Genomic DNA, 24,042 nt, shown 5'->3' with positions numbered 1-24,042 from the left:
GCAGGGGAAAAATTTGTGGTGTCTGTGCACGGAATTCTCTCCACTGACTGTTCATGTTCAGTGCCATGCAGTGCCAGTAAAACAGCAAAAAATAATTGCGGACCGGTTTGCAGTTTAATACATGACTGCCTCAAATGTTTTCAAGGGTTTAAAACAATTCATTTTCCTCCCACAATGCAGAGTCAACTGGTCTGGCAACTAACAGGCCTAGTTACCGCTACACTGCACACCAGTGTTGTAACGAGTCACTTAATTTTGTGACTCGAGACAAGTCAAGTCATTTTAACAATGTGACTCGAGTCAAGTCATTAAGTCAAGAAGCTGAGTTGAGTCACGAGGTGTAGTCAAGTTGAGTCAAGTACCAAGTCAATTTGAGTTGTCAACTTTAGATCAAAATACAATAAAAACACAACTACATACATGTACATGTAAGTCATTTTTTGGTATTTTTATTTTCATTTAGACATACTGTACTGAAAATAACTTCAGTTTCAGGTATCTAGCGAACTGAAATTGTGCTTTAATTTTTTGAGACTCAAGTCTTTTACAAGCTTGCACTCGAGTTGAGTCTCCATGAGAATTTCAAGTTGAGTCAGTTACCCATCGAGACTCGAGTCGAGTTACCAAAAATTGTAACTCGAGTTAGACTCGAGTCGAGTCATCTACTTGAATCTTTACAACTCTGTTCTACAACTATGACACTAATAACGTAGGTTTACCATGTTTACAATGTATTGTAGGTACATGTACATGCACACATGTACAATACTTTCAATACAATATTGGGGAAAGATTCAACTTCAGCCATCACAATTTTTGAGTGCCACAACCCATGTTATAAGGTAAGTTAATAAGTTATATACCAAGTTTACCCTACAAGTACATCAGTTGGCTATTTTCAAACCTGTTCCTCCTAGCCTAGGTAGGCTATCAATCATTGCCTACCACCAAGTTGCCAAGTTCCAATGCCTACTGAATGCCTTTTCCGAACTAAATAAAAACCCTCTGAAATTAACAAACGCCCCTTTTAATAATGGTGTGGTGATAATCAAAAACTGTGATTATCCAATACGGAATTCTTCCCCGAAACAGAATTTGAGTATGACCATGAGCCTTCAACAGACAACACAACCCATGGCACTTGGCAGCACATAACGTAAGTCTAGGCCTCCCGTACTCAAGGGCACTAGCCTACCCTTCAACTTCAAATGTTCAAGTTGATATGAAGTGGAACTTAGACTTAGTACAAATTAACAAGTAAGACAATGTTCTTTTCATATAAAACGGCCATACAAGCCAGGGGTGTCTGTACTCAAACATAAAGAAACTTTCAGGTACTTACACTGAATAATTGCGGTCGAATCTCACGAAATATAGCCGGGTTCTCACCGCATCACGCACCGCATGCCGACCAACTTCTCCTCAAAAATGTGTTGTTTACCAGACCACAATGCACAGCGCCGTCGCCAAATGCAAGCACAAAAAGAGAAAATGTTACTACTTTCTTTCGTACAGTTCAGGTACACCACAAAACTGTAAGCAGAGAGGGCGCTATTTTCAAATTTTTTTTTGGCCACAGACTTGGAGAAAGATTTCTGCTAAGATCGAAACGTCAGGCCCTCCATATTTTGTGATTCTTTTTTTTATTGAAAAAGGGACTTCCAAAGAGTAAAAAGAGCGCTTTAAGACCATGTCCTAGCGCCAAACATTTTTCACCACTGCTTGTTTGTTTCCCCTGTCGACCTGTGCACAAAATATGTTGGTTGTCAAGCAAAATTAACCGCCAAAAATCTTCACCAGAACTTGGCCAAGACATTAATGGCCAGGTTTTTAGTGGATACAAAATGACAGCTCTTTCTTGCTACGCCGCTTTTGAATTTTGTTTCCGACAGTGAATATAAAATCTTTAACTCAGAATGTACGTCCGGGCGGAAAGACACGGACAATATTCATCTCAAGTGTGTCCGACAGTTGTGCAGCCCCCACGGCCGGCCTGCCGGCCGGGAGCATGCAGCACCGGCGAAATCAAACGCCCCATTTCTCCCATACACAGATACTGAGGTAGTTGCAGGGCATTTTTTTTTAACTTAATGATTTCATCCTCGACTTTACACAATTAAAATTAAAAAACATAGACTCAAAGTGTCATTTCCTGGGTCCAGTGGCGGAAGTGATGAAAAAAAAAGACAAAAAAGAGCAAGGGGTCTGGCATGGATCAGTAATTTGTTTAAATAAAATCAAAACTGGAAAGTTACTGACATGTTATTTTCCTAGGCCTGGTGATGAGGGCACGAAATGTGCGTTAGAGGAAATGCACAAAAACTGGCGGTGTCCCCACATCAATTCTTGCACACATTTTTACACATTTCCTGGAAGTTTTGAGGAACCCTTTTCGCCGTGCGGCCGTTTTCCCGCGACGTGTGCAAGTGCAAGGTATAATAGCATTTAACCCCTCCCCCCCGACATGTCAGTAATAGTGACAAAAGGCTCGGCTCGATATTGGACCATAATTCACCAATAAAGATTTTTTTCTGAGATCTCGCCGCGAGGCTGTTACAATAAACGCAACATGAGAGCAGTCTAACGGGGCAAAGCTCACTTCAGCTTGCTTCAATGAATTTATTTGGGGGGGGGAATGAAATGGTCAGAAATTAGACAAATTGCAGTTAAAAGTTTAACTGAATGTAAACACTTCTTTATAAATTTCATGAAGGTGATGAGCGCAATTGTTACAATTTCACGAGGTTCGCCTCACGGTGAAGCGGAATATTCAACGTGTCACTGATTGACATAATAAAGTTTGCCATTAAACTGATGTGAAACATTCACCGTGTACAGTATGTGTCTTCGATATGCACAAACCTGAATAATGAATCCCGTCTGTGTGCAACTCGCTACTTTACTTTCTCCATCCGGTGAAAATGCGACACAAAGCTTTGAAGTTCCGAACGGTAACACTGACATTGATTTTGTCTCTGTGAAGATCCGCGACCGCGGCTCAGAGACTAATGGCCTATCCGACTATCGGCTTCACCCCTTGGAAAAGAACACACATCCTGAACCATTGTACGTGTGATTCTTTTTTTTTATGAATCACATATACCGCGCTTAGACTGGTAACAAAACTGACGATATTCTATGGTATATTTATATTTAAATATTTATGCAAATTTTAAACCAATCAGTCTGGAGAGCCCCTCGACAGGAATCTTTTTCTTTTGGGCAATCCATCGGGGACTGGTTGGGTTTTGTCCTTTGTTCCATCATGTACAGTTATGTTTTACTGTCTGTTTTGTTAACCTGTGTTTCCTGAGAAATGAAATAAATTAATTTGCACTCATCACATCAGTGAGTGAATGCCTCTTGCACTTCCATCTCTGAATAGCAGAAGTGTGTCTGTGGGCCTACGCTTGATAGGAGCTGTTTAATATGTGGATGCAGAAATTCAAAACAGAAATGCAACTTACAGAAAACAAGAGGCAAAAATTCCAAGTTAAAGTGAGGAGCTGCATAATAAGCACGGGTACAACAGATATTAACTTTCAACACTTTTTAAACAGTTGGAGATAAATTTGTTTTTATTTTCTCTCGATATTTGGTAATCACTGTATAAAAATAGACATTATTCAGACCTGGATGCGGCGAGTACAATTACAGTACAATGATTCAGAAGAATTTGCATATTGTCACAAAAATCACAATGCTCTGTGCTCACTTTAATACTTTGTTTCATAAGGCACGTGAGGGAGATAAGTGACCTTGCTTGCACTGTCCACCCTCGGTCATTTCTCGAACTTCTTTGATTGTGGATTGAAAGCCCTTGACCAGACTCATACATGGACAACAGAAGCAGAACAGTTTTCAGAGCTGGGGTGGGGGTGGGGGTGGATTAAGCCTCGGCCCAATAAAAGAACCTGCCAACAGTATGGGGGAGGGGTAACCACCAGTTGAAAAAGTGGGGGGGGGGAAACCACGAGCCCTCCCCCTTCCCCCGAGAGTGTACACAGATCCATTCTTCAGCCACAGAAATGTCCCAGCCCGTCAAATACAAATTGTTATTGCCAAGATCCGGAGTCTTTCCATTTGATTCAGGTGCTTGCCGCTAACGGGAGGCTTCTGAAGATGAAGACAGCCGAAAATCGGACGGCGTGGTGGGAGCTTGAAAAATGGCCCTTGTAACCTGTCTTTACAACTGTCCCATGGACAAATCATTTTACGTTTGGAAGTGAATACTAATGATGAGGCTGAAAGCGATGACCAGTCACCTCGGCGACATGAAAATAATATTCCTCAGTTTTGGTTTTCTAGAACTTAAATAGGAACAATATATGACAGTTGTCCAAAAGAGTACCGAAGTGGGATAATCATTTTGAATATGAGGAAGTGCCATACAAACGAATGGAGTATGCGCGAGTGTTGGTTTACGCGCCGGTTCTCACGCTAATGTCTTTCACAAACACAAGTGGGCACATGACGTATTCACTTTGGTACCCCTTACAGTACTGTTTCAACAGCCTAGAATGGTCATCACACCAAATGGAGGAAACCAGCCTCCAAGCTCATGGTGTTCGCTAGTATGAATTGTACAAAAACTAAGAATTAATCAGCATCAAACATCAAAGACATAGTTGAATGATGCATTGCTGAAATACATCCATAACATGAAATATGGCACTGAATAACTCAAGGCAAGGTTGGTAACAATCACTCAGCCCTCAAAAACGGGCAATGGTATAAAAGATTTTATAGTGTATTAAGTAAATAGGGCAATACCGTAGCGTGTACAAACATAAACACATTGATGCTATACAAATAATGCTACAAAATAACTGTTTCACCGGTGGCTTGAAGTACGTTGTATATACGAGTACGCAAATGAGTTGAAATCTGTGATCTTGAAATTTTCCCTTGTCTCATTGAGTAATCTTCCTGAGATTTTTTTTTCTTGAATTGAAAAGTAAAAAAAAAAAATCTGAAGAGTTTCTCAAGGGTGCAAATTGGCAAACTTCAAAAACAAAACATGGGCATGCGAACTTGGACAAATTTAAACGTATTCTAAGAAAAGTTTTTACAAGTTTTTAAAAAAACAATATCTCCTCAGCCCCCGTTGCCAGCTGTGGGCATGCGGGAGGGAGACATCACCAGAACAATAGATCATTTTGATGCTTATAGTTTTGCCGATGGGGGCCAGCTTCTTACTGGAAGAGGCAGGGAGGTTTATCGGTTTACTAGTGATGGGTGCTTTGCCTATCCCCACCGAAGAACTTCTACCCCCCCCCAAATAAACCCCAACAATGCCCACCCCTATTAATCCTCCCTCCCAGAATCAAATCCCTTCCGGGGACACTAATCACCAATCTGGAATGTTAATGGGTGGACTGCGTCCCACTGTCGGCGTCTAGACCGCTGCAAGCCCGGGGCGGGTCTCTGTACATCTCCAGCTTTTCCTCCAGAAATTCCTCCGTCAGGTTGTGCCGCGTGATTATGCCAAGGATCTGTTGGCGTTGGACGGATGAGAGACTGAAAGTGGCACACGGATGCATGAGGTCTGTCCCCAGCAAAGAAATGAGACCGAGGCGTACCCTCCTACATGTCCAATCCCGATACACATTCCAGACTATTGTTACTTAACACATCCCCCCCAAGATGTCTGAAAGGAATTCCCCAGATTCCTGCGAGAACAATGACCAACACAAAGCAGGGGGGGTTCTCTCCGTCTCATACCTTGCTGCATATGATGAGGTCAAGGGCAGATCCAGGGGGGCCAACAGAGCCACGCCCCCCCAAGACCTCCCTCCTCATTTTTTTTCTCTTGAAAAATAACGAAAGGCAATTTTCCTGGTCTGTTTTGTAAATTTCCCTTCTTTCCAAAAGCCCCAAAAGTAGCCTCACCTCTCAAAAAGGCCTTACAGGCAGCATAAAAAAACATCTAAAATATTCTGGCCCTCTCCCAAACGTGTTCCCCCCTCCCACAAATATTTTGGTTTCATTAGAACAAGATACTTATTTCCCAAAATCAACAAAATGGGCGTGGAAAATCTCGGCAAGTTCCAAGAGTTTTCAGAAACGGGAAGAATTTTTTTCTGTCACGTGAGTGTGAAAGCTAGTGAACCCAAAGATCTCTTGAAATGGTCGGAGTCGTTTGGTCTGGGAACCAGACTGACCTCGCCACAGCTGTTGATGACCATGAGGTGTCGCAGGCCCATGGTCCGGAAGAGGTTGAAGACCTTGGAGACGGGGGTTTCCGGGGTGACGGTGTAAGGGCAAGGGTTCATGAAGGAGGTGACGTCCTGTGTCGAAGAAACAGGAGGATTTGTAGATTGTAGAGTATTGAGCTCCAAGACTAGTTGAAGGAAACACGACTACTAAAGGCATTGATGCCGTATGGACCATTGTTTACAAACATTGCCTGTCATTTTGTATGGACAACCAAGTCCTATATTCTCTTTTTGGCAAGATTTGGAAAATGTCGAGTTCAGGCAACGCCACCTGCAAGTAGAAAAACTCCTTTAGTCCTGAATACATTTTTCCCCAAATCAAAACATTCGGACAAATCTTAAACCAATCAATCAAGGCAACTTATGTTTATTTTCAATGTGTAACCTTGGTACCTTGGTTGAACATTTTTGACTACATTTCCATGATTTGACATGTTAACAGTCTAATATTCAGTGTGCCCTCCTTTATTTCTGATTGCTTAGACTGGCTTTTTTTACCCATGCTGCCTTGTAGACAAAATGTCATACAAGACCTGCCTTTGCAACAAATTTCATTCAAATGGGTATATAGCACTACACTGATGTTATGCACCACTGTAAAATCATGTGAAGTAATCATTCAGTGAGACAGTGTAATGCACGCCCAGTGACAGAAATACCAATAAAATTCAAGGTGGTCTTAAACTTTTGCAAATGACTGCATAGTGCAATAAAACATTTGAAGTCATGATTCATATTCGGGACAATGCTGAATTATCTGCTTGTAGATGTGACTCGTTTTTTTGTTTGGAGTCTTGAAGGGATGGGGACCTCTAAAATAGAATTGACTGACGAGGGACGAATTCCTCAGTCCCTGTTGCTTCCCACTGCTAACATCTAGGAGTGGTGTGGTAGACATTTTAGCACCTGGACAGATGGAACATAACTCTGCAAGCTAAGTGGCAGAGTACAATCCCCCTCAAGCGGAAGCACCCCCTCATTGGTTGAAAAGAGCCATGTTGGTTGGGAGAGTTTATATTGGTAGTGATGCGACTGTGATGCATGCATTTCATAATTGTTCACGAACCAGCGATGTTCAGTTCTGACCGAACGAGGCTCGGTTGCTAAGCAAATAGCACCCTCTCTTGGTCACGCTTGAGGCTCGTAGGACTTTTTCCAATGGCAGAGTCCAGCGGGGTACTAGCACTGTAGGGGAATTTTTGGTTTCACAAAGTAGTCCCGGATTATTCCATCTCTTGGTTATCAGGACTGTTGTTTTTCATCGTATCTCTATTGCATATCGCTTACCATGATCATGTTGTGGTTGATGGCGTTGAGGTCGATGTCGTGGATGTCTTGGAATCGCGGATAGTCCTCCGTCAACTCTCCGTAGGATAGCTCCTCTTGGCATGAACTCTGCCAGTTTAATGAATGTATACAACAACATGAACAACAAACACATGTAAGCCTTGTCCTGGCTTTGACGCTTGGCTAGACCAAGTACAAATCAAGACCTAGGTCTACATCTTTGCTGGTTGCAAATAAGTCCCTCAGAAAGGGGCCAACGCGGGTCATGGCCCCTCTCCCCACCCCCAGAGAAATAAGGAGGGAAAAAAAAAACAATTTGGGGGAACTGGAATGTGAAACGCACAAATAAATCTGACCAAACTCTGACTAACACTGTCCAAGACAGAGATTTTTGTCCAGGGACATTTCTATTTTGCAGTTTACGACTTACTGTCATCACATTCCTCCGGCACAGTCAGGCTACACTGGAATAAATCTACTAACACCGTGCTCTAAAAGCATGCACAGAGCCCACTCCGACGGCTAATTACGCAGTAGCCCAAAAAAAAGGGTCCAAAAATCTTTGACGTAGACCATTGTAAGCTAACCCCAAACAGCCTAACCATTTCTAAAAACTGGCTTAACACCGCGAGCGCATCGCTTCAGAAGTCCAAGGGACGACTATGATGGCTTAATGCACTGACAGAGTTCACAGACTGAAATCCTGCAATTCGACCCAGAAGTCAAAAGAGGCTTTGTACTGGTGAGGCTATAGTCTGTTTACGTGTGTCCTTTCCTGTGGTGCTAAGTGGACCGTGGGCCTCCACTGGCTTCGGAGGAAAGGGCATAGTGTGACGTCATCAGGTTATAGACCTATTTATGGACGACATGACTGGGGACTTCAAGTGACGTTGTGCAACTGCCCGGGGGGCAATGTCTGACTCACCGAAGTGTTCTCGTCGTAGCACACTTTCTTCTTCAGCAACATGATGAGGTGGGTCCTCAGGATGACCCCGTGAAAGGTCAGGGGTCGACAGTCATCCAGTATGTCCTCGTTGCCGTCCACGCTCTCTAGGTCTGCTAACCAGCTCGGATAACCACTGGGATCCGTTCTATGTAAGTTTCAATTAATCATACTCATACATTGATCAAAGGTCCGGATATGAGCTGGAGCACCTGCTCCCTGAACATAGAGATTCCTTCCTGTCCATGAGGTACATGATAACCAAACCCAACCTCATCTCACCCAACCCAACCCAACCTCATCCAACCCAACGTCATCCAACCCAACCTCACCCAATCCAACCCAATCTCACCCAACCCAACCTCATCCAACCCAACCCAACCCAATCTCACCCAACCCAACCTCATCCAACCCAACCTCACCCAACCCAACCCAATCCAATCCAATCTCACCCAACCCAACCTTATCCAACCCAACCCAACCTCACCCAACCCAACCCAATCTCACCCAACCCAACCTCATCCAACCCAACCTCACCCAACCCAACCAACCCAACCCACCCAACCATGACAAGCCCAAACCAACCTAACCCCATAGACAAAAACAAAAGCTGTTGAAGTGAGGGCCCATGGAATACCCCGTAATGATGGGGTGAGAGCTGGTAGCCTACCGGAGTGAGACTCGATCAAACTCATCCGTGTTCTCCACGCTGTCCTGCCTGCTGCGCGCCAAGTTGTAGTCCGCTGCCAAGCGACTCATGTGATGAACTCGGAGCATCTCCACCGAACGGACGGAGGATGATCGGTTCCTCTGTTCTTCCGACCGAGACAACGTGCTGTCCCGCTAGATCAATCAAGAACAAATAAATGACTAATCAGCACAGTCAATTCAAACTTGGCTTTCACATCTCCGCAACCATCTTTTGTTCTCAGATCCATAGAATGAGTAATAAGCCCGTTTAAGGATCAAACGATGATCGGATCAGACATTGGATTGGGCCAATGTTCGGCAAAACATCGGATCGGCATAATTTGACCTTCCTTGCCGATATGAGTACCGATGTTAACTTGAAGAAAGGAGCAAACTCTGCTCTCAGTTTTGGCAAACAAAAATCTCATTTGTTTGAGCATGAATACATCGGCTGATGATCCAATTAAAACATCGGACATCGGATCGGCAGTTAACCTCCATTGGTTGATCCCTAAATCCAAATTTGCTTTGAACACTTGGGAACCCACGTGCACTTGTAAATCCTGAGATGTGTTTTTTATTGGCATTGAGGTGATGGAATCTTAATTTTGTGGGCATGCTTCATGCAGTGGTGGCGTGGTAGCAAAAAAAGCACTTTCTCGTCACTGTGGTCTTGGGTTCGATTCCCAGCCCGGGACATGTGAGGATAATGGTTTGTTGGTTCTTTCCTATGCCATGAGGGTTTTGCTACAGGTTTTTTCGGTCTTCCACCCTTCGCAAAAAATCACCACTTACAATATCTGGCTGTGCTACAGGACGGAGGTGGGTTATTTGAGGACTATCTGAGGCACCTTTATTACTTGGCACCAGGGATTCCGGTTTCGGAGAAGGTTTCTTTATATGCGTAGCCAGGGTCCCCGAAATCGGACAAAGGGAACTGGGCCTTCTAACAAAAGACCGTGCACATAACAAAAGACCAGGCTGCTGGGAATTACCAACATCTTTTCACTCTCAATAGTGGAGATAATCCAGCCTTGTTTTGAAACAGTATACCATGGTTTGGGGCATTCAGTGTGAGCGGATTACCACCGGGGACAAAAGCGCTCCACCACCACAGCGATGAGCACACACAGTACCGCTACACGCTAATCTGGCTCCTACTGGAAAGAGGTCAGCAGTGCACAGTGCCAGTTTCGTGAACAAAAGAAAATTACATAACACTGCACCATCTGGGCTCTTTTTATGAGGCGACAGCGTCAATAGATGTTGTCTGTCAGATTAGACTAGAAACCAGACAGTCCTTCGTGTGGATGTAAGTGTCCAGTAAATGAAAATATGAATTTTTAAAAAATTTTGAAAACAGAAAAAAAAAGAACATTATCCCGTCCCAGCATCAACAACATTCGTAAATGCCCCCGGCACGAAGTGGTTAACATGCCTTTGGCTGAGCTAAATTGAAATATGGCGTCTTTATTGTACAGCGAAATGAACATGCACTGTATTGGATTTCCACTGAATAAACAAACACATTATTATTCCTAAGGATGGATTTGCACCAGGGGGATGTTAATTTGGGGGATTTTTTTTGGGCCCTGCCCGACGTGGATTGCAACACATTGCAAAAAGAAAAAAAAATCCAACGAATACATTCTTACTGTTTGCGTTCTAAGAACGTTGGTTTTGCCGTGACTTAACCACTCTTGGTGACGGCAGCTACCGTTTGAAATCTGTGACAGTTGTGTAAATGACCTTAGTTGACCCGCCGCAAAAACACTGACCTTATATAGCATGTTCTTGCTGGCTACTGTGGCGTCCGTGTTATTTGGCGCTGTTGCCGCGGCTTCCGTTGTCGCGGCCCTCATGTGCTGGTTTTCGGTGACCACTGGGTACGCGTGGTGCTTGGTGGTGCGCAGGATGTTGACGAGGGAGCGCACGCGGGTGTGTGGGTAAATGTAGGTCAGCCTGGTCTCCATGATCTGGCGGGCGCGTAACCTGTGTGATTGATCCCAGACACGAGAGGGGAGGGATGCGGCGAGTCGCAAATGACTGAAAAATTTCCTGCATAGTGGATCATTTTGGAGAGACCTTGGGAGGGTCCAAGTGAGTCATCTTGGCCCGGTGGTGCTTTTCTTTATTTCCACCTCTCAACTTCGGTTCAAATCCCACTTTGGGCTGACTGGTGGATTGGGTTTTCGGTCCCTGCCTGCTTCCATGGGTTTACCCAGAATAAGATTCGGTGGTTTTAACTGACTCGGAAACTTGAATTTTTGTTTATTTTTCGGCTTCTTTTCCCAAGATTTCTGCAGGCTTCTGGACTGGAATATTTATTGTACTGGTGGTTCCTTATCAGAAAGAATCTTGAAATTAAACACTTAAACTTTGAAAAACTAAGAACTTAGAGGGGAACAAAGGGTTCAAAACCAACAAAGTTGAACAGTGAAGATTTTTTTCACAGGTCTGATATTGTTGATTAGAGTATTTATGATTAAACACACTGAGATGCCCTCCCTCTCACGACTGAAACAATTCTTGCGTAGTATCCAGACTCTTCACTTTCAAAAATCGCGTCTTGGATGCCTGATTCCTACCTTTCCATCTTCCTCGGCGGTTCCCATCCCAGTAGCGGCAGGCCTTTGAGTTCGATGTGGATGTCATACAGGCCATTATTGAACAAGTCGCCTGACCACTTGGCCACCTGAACAAAACACATGGTGAATATCTCAGTACTTCACCCCTTTGCACTTTCTTATAGTACTGATCTCTGAAAGATCTCGACGTGGAGACCCTTACTACAAAAAAATCAGCAGAACATGTGGATTGAAAACTCCAGCATTTTTAGGTGCTAAGTATTTCCGCACCAAGTAGATTGAGTATGTGTGGGAAAACTATGCTGTCAGGGCATCACTGGAGTTATCCTGTACTAGCAGGTTGTGGGAATAATGAGCGGAACTTTGACAGACACGACAGAACTCACAATGAGGGTGACCATGATGGGCAGGCCGTAGCTGATCTCGTTGGTGGACTCGATCAGGATGACCGTGAGGCTGATCGTCATGCGCACGACCCCACCCAGGAACGAGGCCGCCCCGATCAGCGCAAACGTCCCCGAGTAGATGTTGCTGATGTTCGGATATCCTGTGTATCTTTGGATTAAAAAAATGAAAATGTAATAGACAGCTCGGTAATGCCACAAAATTCTCTAATTTGACGCCGGTCAACTATTTTTTGACTTGCAGCCATTTTAACGGGGGTAGTTGTCACAATCGTTTTCCTTTTCTATGTGCACAATGGTTGATGCAGTTCACCTACTCATTCAGGATGTTGCCAATAATTCGCCCGTAGGCCGCTCCGCACAGCAGGCATGGCACAAAGAGACCGCTGGGAACCATAGCGCCGTACGTCCAACAGGCCAACAGGAAGAACAGCCCAAAGAAGATGCCCAAGGACTGCAAGCTGAACTTGCCTGAAACGGACAGCAGACAACCCAGGTACAGTTGCGGTCAAAACTGGACTGGAAGTTCAATTTTCCAACTCGGACGACAATATTCCATTTTGGAGTCAAATTAAGCTCCGTTCATATGTACGTGTGACCTGTCACCACAAAATGAGCTGAAAGTCGGAGTTTTTGAAAATGGAGATATTGGTATTTTTAAAAAATTTAGCGGCAAAAGGGTTTACCGCACTTCTGGTGGAAAGTAGAATGACAATGAGATATTCCGGCAGCTTTGCATTTTTGTTTCCAACATTGTTTCAACATTTGTGACCGACCACGAATAATGCTTTTGTCAACATTACGGAGAAATATGACATTTCCAAGTACACATCCTGCTAATAACTACTCTTTCCAAAAATGACAAAAAACCCCAAAAAGGACCTCCCCTTTGAACGGACAAAATAGGAAACAGTGGAGTGCGACTTTACACTCATTTTGTCATGACGGGTCACATGTGAGCAAAGCACATGACCTCATTGATGATCACTTTATTGTTTTCAGTTCGAGTTACTGTGATCTTTCGATCTCGACTGTGTTTAGAGAGTAGCACGGACAAAACTGTACATTCCAGCCGGAATGATCACGGACTATCATTAATCACAGCTCGACTGACTCAGTTTAAAACACACGGTAGTTCACCCTCCGTTACAAATGTATACTTGTGGGTATTTCCTTTGTTCTCGTGTACAAAACTCCCACACAACAGGGAAAAAATTTCAAATCACTGCCATTTCAACCAAATTCAGTTTCCTGGGTTGAAATTTCGACCGTATGTTCCTTCAATTTGCGACAGATGAATGGCACTTGAAAAATTCCTCCTTTTTGAGTGAATGTGAAATATCTGTTTCGTGAAATTCTTGTGGGGTACCACTTTAGCACCATTAGGGGTCCGTTTTCTTCTGTGTCCCTGTCACATCTGACTTATGGTTTTGTAAGTTCAGAGCACATTTTCTAATTTCCGAGAGAGATGAATTAATGCAAATAACCTGCCCAACAAATAGTAATAGTTTGAAATCAATTCTGGTGATATTTCCCTGTCAAATAACACAGGACAGATAAAACAGGGTCACAAAAATGTCACACTTTGGGACCCCTCATTTTTGGAATTACCCATATGCCAATACAAGATACTGGTCAGCCAACAAGTTTCTCCTGGGCTGGCAAACACAGGTCTTACAGTCTTATGGCTGACTAACAACAGCTTAGCATAACAAAGAACCTCTCATGCTATGTTTGGCAACGACATCTGACGTAATTTTCTTATACATTTTTCTGCATTAGCACAAAAGCAAAAGTTGCACTATGACCTGACCACTGGTTAACAGACAATCTTTGACGGAACTTGCTACGCGACTAAGCGCATCAGAGGCGGTCTCGTTTTGTTTTTATTTTCGGGAGGGTAGACTGATACCAGCTTCGTGGAACAGCTCCTTGATGGCTATCTCCTGGGAGTTGAAGAACAGGGTGGCCATGTCGTTGTAGTATCCCTCCGGGCAAAAGAAGGTGAGCTCGGTGCCGTTGCTATTGGTAACGTTGGAGGACCAGGGCATTGAAGAGTTGCCCGACCTTGACTATGAGCACAAAAGAACAAAAAAAACACAAGGGCAGAGACCGGAGGTAATACTTGGCTCAAATAGCTGGTAGGAATGGGATTTAATACTACACTCTACTGACTAAAGCCATGTCAGAATTCATGAAATGGGCAAAGCGCAAAGTGGCAAAGCGCACGCCCCAACATAGCAGGACCGGGCAGCCTGACATTGCTCGAAAAGTTTCACAGTTAAACTACTGTCATCGTTCCCTGTTCAAATAATTTTCACATCTTGCAGAAAGAAATTCTTGAATATATTCCGGCGTATTAATTTCTGCATAATATTAATTTTCCCCCAACTGTGACCCAAAGGATTTATTTTTATTTATTTATGTATTTCGTTTTATTTTACCAGGCTAGCACCATCAGCTTATCAAAGAACTGCTCTCCCTGGGGCACTGGAAAGGATAGGGAGCAAGTGGACAATTGATGAGTAATGAACTTACACCATTAGAGGATGGAAGCTTCTTGCATTTACCCAACGTCATGGCAGCGACAAATGCCACTGAGGCCGTAACCATGACGATCAGGAGAGCCTCTACCACCCTGGGAAAAAGAACCCAATTACAGCCCAGATTAAGATGACTGACCAGTGGATTTAAACTCTGCCAACTTGTACATAAAAAGAAAATAAGAACTTAGTTCAACACGCAGGGTTTTCAGAATTAGGATAGATTTGGCCCTAGAACATCCAACTTGGCATCTACCTAACAAACTTCCGACGACTGCCGAGATGCTTCATCCTGTAGACAGTCAACTTGGTGTTCAGGAAATTGAAGAGCGCCCCCAAGAGTCCACCCACAAAACCCATCACGATGAAAATGAGTAGGTCCAGCACCGTCCACAGGTTACAGTTGTCCGAGCTACCTTTGTCGCACTGGCCGAGGAAACCGAAGAATGATTGGATGACTTTTGACTTGAACCCATGATTTTTTTTTTCTTGAGTGAGGTAGCCTCTGGCTATGGGGGACTTTTGTCCATGAGGAGGACACTTTATCTGAATTTCTTACGACTGGGTCGAAAGTGGGTCATTCTACAAATTTGGGGTCAAACTTTTTCCGTGTCCCGGTCACATCTGACATATGACACGTTCTTTAATTTCCAAGAGGGCGTAGGTAGTTTGAAGTCAATTTCAATGACAGGGACACAAAAATGTCACCCTTTTGGGCCCCAAAGTCACAGAATAACCAACCCATGAAACAGTCAGGGATGTTAATTTAAAGGCTAGCGAGACAACTGCAAGAAACCAGCCAGATATGATATGAAATCTGCGGCTGAGTCGACAGTGACCCATTTCGGGGAAACCAATCTGCGGTATGCTTTTTTTTAACCAGTTAACATTGGATTTTTGCACCCCCAAAGCATATTTTTCAACCTTGCAATTGCGCTTTGACCCAACCAAGCATGATGCGTTAATATGTCAACCGCGGGAAAGAAACAAGAATTCTTAAAGTAGTGTACACAGCCTCTGTGAAACAAATAAGGAAAAGTATGAGTGCTTACGCGTCATCTGGCGTCAAATGGTCAATTTGCGAGCAGAGCGGATGAAATAAAACTGGCCAAGGAACAGGATGACTGGATGGCCAACAGCACAAAAACGACTGTCACCAAGTTACTCACCCTGTCAAAGATGCCGAAATCAATGAGACCAGGTTGGTCCATAGCCCCCCACTGCTGGTAATCCAGCCCGGACAGCATCAAGTTCAGCGTAAACGTGGCGCACATGGCGCAGAAAAACTGGTTGGTGTAGGAGAAACGAAGAGCATGGTGATATGAAACTGCATTAACTTGGACCGGGTTGAAACTGTCGAAATCGGATTGCCAGGCTACGCATAACAGATTCAGTATGTTATTTACCTAATGTCAATTACGAATCTACAGTTTGCTGTAGATTCGTAAAAATAATCTACACCTTGAATAAAGTAGTGACGTCACAGATATAGTTCTTCCCTTTTTTATGAGGGAGGTTCAACTTTGGACACCCTACGTCATCTCTCATGCAGCGCTGACCATAAGCAAACCGCATGAACGCGAGATTCGCATTACTTCAAACATCACAATGCTACCAGAAGCATCATCTGATCCCAAGCCAACGCATGCGGGCACCCCTGCCGAGACGGCTGGGGTGCAAACCAGAGCGCCACCTACCGTTCTCCACGTCAGCGACTGGTTCCAAAAGGAAGAGCCTTCCTCCAGGCTGAACAGAACCCCTCCGATGGGAGCGCCAAAGGCAGCTGCAAGCCAAGAGCAGACAGGACTCTTACGGCAACACAAACATGCAGAGCTGGGTGGGTTTTGGATGTGCATTTGCCATGACATAACGGTCGCCGATTGTGCCATGTATGGACACTGGCTCTACATTTTTCAAACACTTTTTGCCATTTTCAGTCCGCTCTTGGGATAAGTTGCAGAGCTCAGACAAATTGCTTTGTTATAACCACGGCTTTGTTGTAAGGAGTTGCATGACAAAAGAAAAATGCAAGAAGTCAAGCAATTGGGATTCTTGAAATCTGTTGTTAACAACAGTACTTTGTTTGACCCTTTCACGCCGGTAATTCTTTTGACCATGACTGCTGGGCTGTGGTATGCCCTGAATGGAGGGCTTTGTCCAGCAGCAGGCCCCATTGAACCAGCAGCTGCATGGTGAATAGACTGTACGTGTGGTATGCACTAATCCTGACACAAAGCCGCGGCTCTTGCCGTCTCCTGGAGCAAAGGGGTTAACAGTGGTCTATACATTAAGCGTCAACTGCATACAAGCTTGGAGGTCTTGCCTCATGTCTAAATACTGTGTGCTGCGGCATCACAGACTTTGCATATGACAATGATGGACGCACGTTGGATAATGCGGATCACTGAGAGCACTCAGTGGCCCTTGCATTGTTGACTAGTGCAAGACCAATCAACCTCACTGACTGAATTTTCATCTGCCATTCAAAGACAGCCTTAAAATAAGATGGCCTGTTTGGCAACAGGCCGCGCACATAAATTTTTTCCCACTGGCTGCTTAAGAGGAATGCATTGTGGAAGAGAATTATGACAAACACCGTTAGCCGTTAGGTGGTGCTTGTCGCTGGAGTAGAGCGCCCTCGGCTGTTTTACAAGGAGGAAATCCATGCTTGACAGTCATGTACATTCCTACAGTTTGTCGTGTCAGTTCTACAAGGTCCTTTCTGAAAAATAGCATTAAAGGGTTCTTAAAGAAAAATAAATATATTTAAAACTTGAAATTGGACCAGAACATTTGTTACATATTTAAACATATTGGCCCCAGAAAACTAGTTTAATAAACAAAACCAAAACAATTGTAGTCTGTACCACATTTTGCTGTAACAACCTTTTAGGGCCAACCCGACGAACTGTGCAGATATCGTTCACTTACCCGCAACACCTGCCGCTGCGCCTCCGGAGACGAAATCCCTTTTATCCCTGATAACGTGAATGAGCAGGATAAATCCAGTCAATCTCCAGACATGTTAGTTATTAGACGATGGGTTTCATTCAAAGAAATACCGGTTGTTAAGTTTACAATCTTCTGGAAGCATAACTTGGAATGAAAACGTGACCAAATGACGGCAACCATGAAATGTGCCGTTGCAGTGTTTCAACAGCGCATGCTTATAATAAACAGGCGTGCAACTTGGACTTCGACAAAGAACGCGGGTATTCCAATCTTGACAAGACTCTGTACGGTGTTTTTCAATGTTCAATGGCATGAGTGTGAAGTGAAAAGGAGGAAATCTGAAGATCCGAGGAAAAGTTGCATGCCCGGATGAACAGCTTCTCAGCCTACGAGGGCATCAATGTGTATGTACCCATCAGAACGGCTATATGAACATAAATGAGCTAGTGTGACATTGGCTACTTTGTTTTAGCATGACCCTGACGTTTTTTTACATACAAGCTGGCTCATTAACGGATGGCAGCGGGATTGACCGACAGTGCAATCAACTTCATGTTTGCTACTTTGGAGCCTTGCTCACCTGTCTGTCCGGAAATAGGGAAAGTTGAACTTGAGCTTGCGGAAGGTGATGCTCTGGAACTGGGGGATTCCAGCACCGACGATGGCTCCGCTGTGGATCATAGGACCCTCTTTGCCCACAAACAAGCCTGGGATAGGGATTAGAGAATCGTTAAGGGAACAAGACTGCTGAATTACTACAACAATGGACAGCTCTAGCATGGTGCACTTTGTCTTCATGTCCTCACATCATTATCATCCGTGCTCACTGGGCTTTGGTCATTCCTTAATGTGAAAAAAGAACTTCTGCTCCCTTGGGAGCATGCTGCTTGGTGAATGTTTTGTCAAGTGAAGTACAAGATCCCACTCTACCCTCACGGGTACACACTGAATACTCCTCCGTGGAGAGAGACGAGATGTAGGGGTAAAAGTGACTTGCCCCAGATCACAACATGGGACCAGCTGCGGGTTTTGAACCCCAGAGATGTTAATTGAGAGGCGCAAACACTAACCACTGGGCCACATGTCCTTGAGTCACCAAATATCACCAAATGCCGTATATTTTCAAACTTTGGCTTTAATCCCGAGCAACTGGTGAGAAAACCAATTGCTTTTAGCGTTGCATACAAATATTTATGCACCAGCAAAAAGCTCTCCAAGTTAAACCTAGGTACTGCTTGAAGCCTGAACTTGGTGATGTATGAAGGTTCCCAGGCACCCAACTTGAAGCAGGTTTGCAACTTTTTGCTGGGGAAGGGGAGGGGGAAGGGACACTCATGCAATGGGCAGAATTGACCAAACCAATTTTGATTTGTCAGTCAAAACTAGCAGGAAATCTTTGAGGGTTAAAAGCCAGAAAACGGGACCCGATACAGCCAGCCTGAGCCTCTACAGAACAGGCAAGACCATCTTACCGCCAGAGACACTGAAGAGGACGCCCACAGCTTTGGAGAGGAGCGTCTTCAGGCGGACGACGTGGGGGACCTTGATACCGTTCAGGTAACATTTGATCTCGGGGATACCCGACCCTGCTGCGATAGGCTGTATTGCAAGGTAAAGCAGAAAATCGACTAACTGAATAAATCAGCTAACTGAATAAAGAAATCAGCTAACTGAACAAAGAAATCAGCTAACTGAACAAAGAAATCAGCTAACTGAACAAAGAAATCAGCTAACTGAACAAAGAAATCAACTAAATAAACAAATCAACTAAGCAACTGACTAAATTCTAATTAATTAATCACTAATTCAAACATTGCTCACAAAATCCTGATGAGGCACTATTACATTACAAATTGCGATTTAGGGTAAATCTAGAGGTTTGGAAACACACTGTAAAGAATTCCTGTATACTGAATGCTGTTAGCTCAGATTTGTTCATGGAAATTTCATGGTCATTGCTCAAGTTGAAAAGGTCAATATTACTCTCAGTCAAAGGGTTCAATTCAAACGTGGCATTTACAAAACTTAGAATATTTAGCAACACCACTCAGAATGTCCAATTTTCAAATTGGAATATACTGCATGGGAAATTTATGTGATAACTGGGAGCTGTTGACTACCTCTGTAGTTCGTTGATAATGTGCAAAATAAAAAAAAAGTTGGACCAGATGGTATGTCCTATTTTTCCGTCAAATTTCAAGTCTTTGTTAGTAGATGGCTACTATGTGGATAATAGTCACGGCATTCGTGACAGATATTTGTGAATAACATCTTGTGTTGGGTTTTAGAGACTGATACCTCTATTGCAACGAGTACGCTGGCAATCAGTACAAAGCCTGCGCTGAATCCCAGCAGGATGAGAAGAGATAGGACAAGGCAGCCGTCCTCCATGCAGACAAAGATTGCTGGACGTTACAGTGTCAAGGCCAAAACAGGGGACAACGCATTTATTTATGCAAACATAGTGTGTTGACATTGAAGTTTGCTCGTAGATATCCTTGTTACGCCCTGACTATAGCATGTGTCCCATCTGAGGTTGGGATGGTCCCAACTATAGATGGGCCAGCTCAACTATGGAACAGTGTGCCAGCGTGTGCGATGAAAATGGCACCTGCCGTTTTCATTTCACATGAAAACAATTGATGAATTCTGATGTGACTGAGCTGTCAAACCTTGAAAAGGTTGAGAAATTGTCAGTACGTGTGGAAATTTTTAGTTGGGTCAGCCCGACTGTCCCAACTACAGTTGGAACTGTCATGACTACAGTTGGGACTGATACTATGATTGGGTCACAACCTCCTTTGGCCAAACAAAATAATAGCTGTGCTTCTGGTTACCCACTACAACCTAGCAAATCGCGCCGACCTTAAATCGTTTGGTTGAAAAAGAAATAAAAATAAAACATACTTTTGCCGACCCTCGTGCTTATTTTCGGGGTGTGAAACCTCAGCTTTTGTTGAGAATGCTGAACTTCATTTTCCACTTTTTTTGCCAGAGACAGGTCAGATTTCCTCGATTCTTCCGTTTTTCTTTTTGACGCGACGGCCAGGCCAAAGAACCATCAATATTCATACATATGTCAGTGGGACTCATTACAGCCGTTCCTACATGAGTGGAAGTAGTGACTAACAATCTCCACTATAACTCGTGGTAGCACACATTTTTACCGGCACCTGAAAACATGAAGCAACTGTGCAGCTGTGCTCAGTATTCACGGGTTGTTTTGAAACTTTCCAGGATGTTTTCAAGTAAAAAAAGAAGCCGGGTAACATCTGTTTCGGTCAGGTGTCAGGTCCATCTATCAGTTGTGGTTGTCAGTACGTGTATATCCTTGCAAAAACGTTACGTGAAGGACTGCGTTTATTACAAGTCGAGTGCCACCATGTAAAACCGTGTGGTGATTTATTAACATTTGATAATGCCCGCTGAGAAGTGATAGTGCCTGCTGCGTAAATCACGTGCTGGCTCCTGGATACAGGACAGTTTAAGCAATTCTGTTTGGTCAAGAGTCCGTATGCACATGGCTTGCCACGCGCATGCCAAGTCCATATAAGGAGATTCTTTTGGACAACTTGTACAAGGAATATACCATATAATGGAGGGGGGTGTTTTGCGGGAAAATGAAAGTAAAGTTCTAGAACAAAATCATTGGACATCCATCATATATTGACTTCATTTGACTCTTTGACTAAAAAGGTATTTGCGAATGGGAATAAACATGTGCTTGGCTGGTCTTAAACACACATTTAAGACCGACCAAGCACATATTTATTCCCTCAACCCTCCTTTGGTTTTAGAACACAACGGTCAAGTCGCACATTGTTGAATAGGGAGGATACAATCTTTACAAGGATACAATCTTTGACAGTGCTGTATTTCAAGTGGCTCAACAAGTTGACACAGACGTCAATGAAAACGGCAACCTGTAAACAAATTGAAAGTAACTTGTGGACGAACTGATGATCCGGTCATGGTTTCCTGGGGGTGCAGTGGGGACAGTGCTGTTGGGTACTAAAAACAAGTAAAAAATAGCCCCACATCACACAAGATCCAAGCAAAACAATGCTGAAAGTATTTGGGCTAGTAACGAATACCGGGACTCATTCTTCAAAATATGTAAGCTCAGCAATCCTCCTAATTCAGCATCTTTATGAAAGTCAGCACTTCGCCCAATTCATAGAAGAAAATTTATAGGTACGGTAAAACAAAAGCACAGGTCAGATCCACCAGCAGTCACAGAAGAAATTGTCTACCATTTAACAACCTGGGGCCAGTGTCAGAAACTGTAGCAGACATGTACATGTATGTCATTCACAAACTGAGCTTAAAGCATTTGCTGGAGAGTGAGATTCTACAGAGAGATACTTCAACAAGTTACGTGTAGATGTACATGAGTTTGTTTCTGCATTCAATTGGGGACCTTGAACAATAGAGGACAATAAGGTCCCCGATTGACAGAGGGTCCCCGTTTGACAACTGTGTACAAAACATATGGGTGGTCTTCTAAAAAAGTTAAAGTACAAACAAAAGAGAAACAATAGGGGGTTCCCAGTTGCAGGCAAATACACACTTGTGTGTGTGAGAGCATGTTGTTAGAATGAGGAATGGTCCAAATTTGTGTCCACACTTACTAGTCCCGTGCCGACCCCGATGGCCGCAGTGACGACCCAGCGCATCAGGTTCAAATGGCGGCTTGTCCACGTTCGGTCCTGTTCCACCATTTCCTGGTAGGGGGCATTGTGGCAGATGTCGTAATCCAAGCTCTGCAAGGACATGACAAAACATGAGTGACGACTTCATCACAACGTGACTAACCGTAAATGAACACCTGGAACTCATGCCAAAGTCTCAGTTTGGGTTCAGTTTAAGATTTGAGATTTAGACCTACCCGACGGCTGCACACGTGAAGTAACTGGTTTTGGGACTTGAAAATTCTTACCACGAAAAAATCTTAGTCTGGTTCTGCTTGAAGCATGCCATGTGATCTTAAAATCATGTGTGCACTATCAACTAGACGACTGACCCTACTTGAATCCGGTGGTAATTTAATAACTTTAGCAGGCATATATACATCAAAGGGGGAGCGGTCTACTTGTAGCAGGCTAAATCAGCCAGCCTAATTACCATTACGATGTTTGTGGGCGCCAGCTAAATATATACAAAGTTATTTGCCTTACCTCATAATCTTTAACTGGTATCCAACCATTGCCCCCATGTGGTAAGGGACCAGTCAACAAATTCTGCAAGAAAACAAAATGAAAAATGCACAATTTAGGGCTTAGGCCTACTTTAACACTGTAACTTTAATGGCAATCATGGCAATAACTGAATAAGCAGATTTCAAAAATTTCGTTTAGACTCTTACTAGTTGTAGCCTCTGCTATGCTTAAGCTCCTCTAAAATTAAAGACAGCAGCCCGGGCACAAGTGACCTTGTAGTACTGTGGCACTGTCTCGGATCATGGCTAGGCCCTTTTGTGGGGCTAGGCCTAGGGGCCTACATCATGGCCTAATCTGCTAATAAAAATATTTCTAAAAATGCTAAAAAACCTCCCGAAACTTGCTTCTTTTGCCTTGTTTAAGTTTACAGGCATATGACCATAATAACTGTGCAATTTAAGAAGAAACAGTCAGGTTTATAAATGCTTCCCATGGGCCTACGGGTTTGCTATAACGGGCTTGAAGTTCTGAATCTTACCAACTCCTCACTTCTGACACTCCTTGTGGAGTTTGACCTGTCCCGCCGTCGGCATCTGGAGCAACAGCCACACAGCGACTCCATGCCTACCCCAAATTCACCGCAGAAAAACCTTTCCCGAAGACAGGACCATACCTCTGTTAGTCTTGCATAATGTGCACATCGCCACAACCTTGCCGGGGGATCACAGTAACATGAACAGTTTACGTGGACTTTAGACGTGTCATGCTTAGGAAAACAAAATAGGGCCTATCAAAAATGTTGGCAGTGCGTACGTCTGTCAGTGCAATATTTGTGCACAGCCTGGTGTCCGTATCCGTTACAAGTATGATTTAAATCGAGGCGGTCACTAGACAAGAAGTTAGCAGACGATTATCCTAGGTACACGCCCCCTTTCGGCCAAGAGAGAAAAAGATAGTGAACGCGGAAAAAGATTAATTTCAGACAAAAATTGTTTCTGGATTATTAATATTTCCTTTCATTTCAACGTTCTCGTAATATCAGTCCCTTACCTACTGCGATTGTAACGACGATAGTATCAATCACGATACGTTAGATTAAAAGTAGACAGACTTTCCACATTGGGTAGACCTACTTCCAAACTTTCTCAGGCGTCCTGTTCAAAAACTATTGTCAAAACAACTAAAAGCAAGTCTCCATTCAAGAAAAAAAACTTGAACTGAACAAATCGAATTTGAAAAGTATTACATTCCACAGGGG

General features: G+C 43.7%; 2 protein-coding genes across 2 annotated transcripts in view; both read right to left on the bottom strand.

Annotated features, from left to right (window-relative positions):
* The window catches only part of pik3ca (phosphatidylinositol-4,5-bisphosphate 3-kinase catalytic subunit alpha), a 61,103-nt gene extending 59,632 nt beyond the window's left edge, over positions 1 to 1,471 (bottom strand). The window contains 1 exon segment of the mRNA XM_022229825.2: positions 1,343 to 1,471. The gene's annotated coding sequence lies outside the window, so the exon portion shown is untranslated.
* A 2,089-nt stretch (positions 1,472 to 3,560) lies between these two features.
* Positions 3,561 to 23,628, bottom strand: LOC110976522 (H(+)/Cl(-) exchange transporter 6-like). The gene is made up of 22 exons (XM_022229853.2): positions 23,323 to 23,628; positions 22,803 to 22,865; positions 22,257 to 22,388; positions 21,482 to 21,548; positions 19,924 to 20,030; positions 19,098 to 19,224; positions 18,206 to 18,332; positions 17,605 to 17,651; positions 16,371 to 16,456; positions 15,843 to 15,959; positions 14,930 to 15,099; positions 14,669 to 14,768; positions 14,043 to 14,202; positions 12,448 to 12,601; positions 12,113 to 12,281; positions 11,727 to 11,833; positions 10,917 to 11,130; positions 9,119 to 9,291; positions 8,431 to 8,596; positions 7,506 to 7,613; positions 6,165 to 6,290; positions 3,561 to 5,495 (listed from the first exon to the last, which is right to left on the bottom strand). Exons 1-22 carry the CDS (start codon positions 23,404 to 23,406, stop codon positions 5,367 to 5,369), a joined length of 2,733 nt encoding a protein of 910 aa, XP_022085545.2. The 5' UTR covers positions 23,407 to 23,628; the 3' UTR covers positions 3,561 to 5,366.
* Between the last annotated feature and the right edge of the window lie 414 nt (positions 23,629 to 24,042).

This window comes from Acanthaster planci, linkage group LG16 (assembly GCF_054643075.1).
Source record: "Acanthaster planci isolate LZ-2023a linkage group LG16, COTS_SCS, whole genome shotgun sequence".
Taxonomy (NCBI): Eukaryota; Metazoa; Echinodermata; class Asteroidea; order Valvatida; family Acanthasteridae; genus Acanthaster; species Acanthaster planci.
This window is presented reverse-complemented; position numbering and strand designations above follow the sequence as displayed.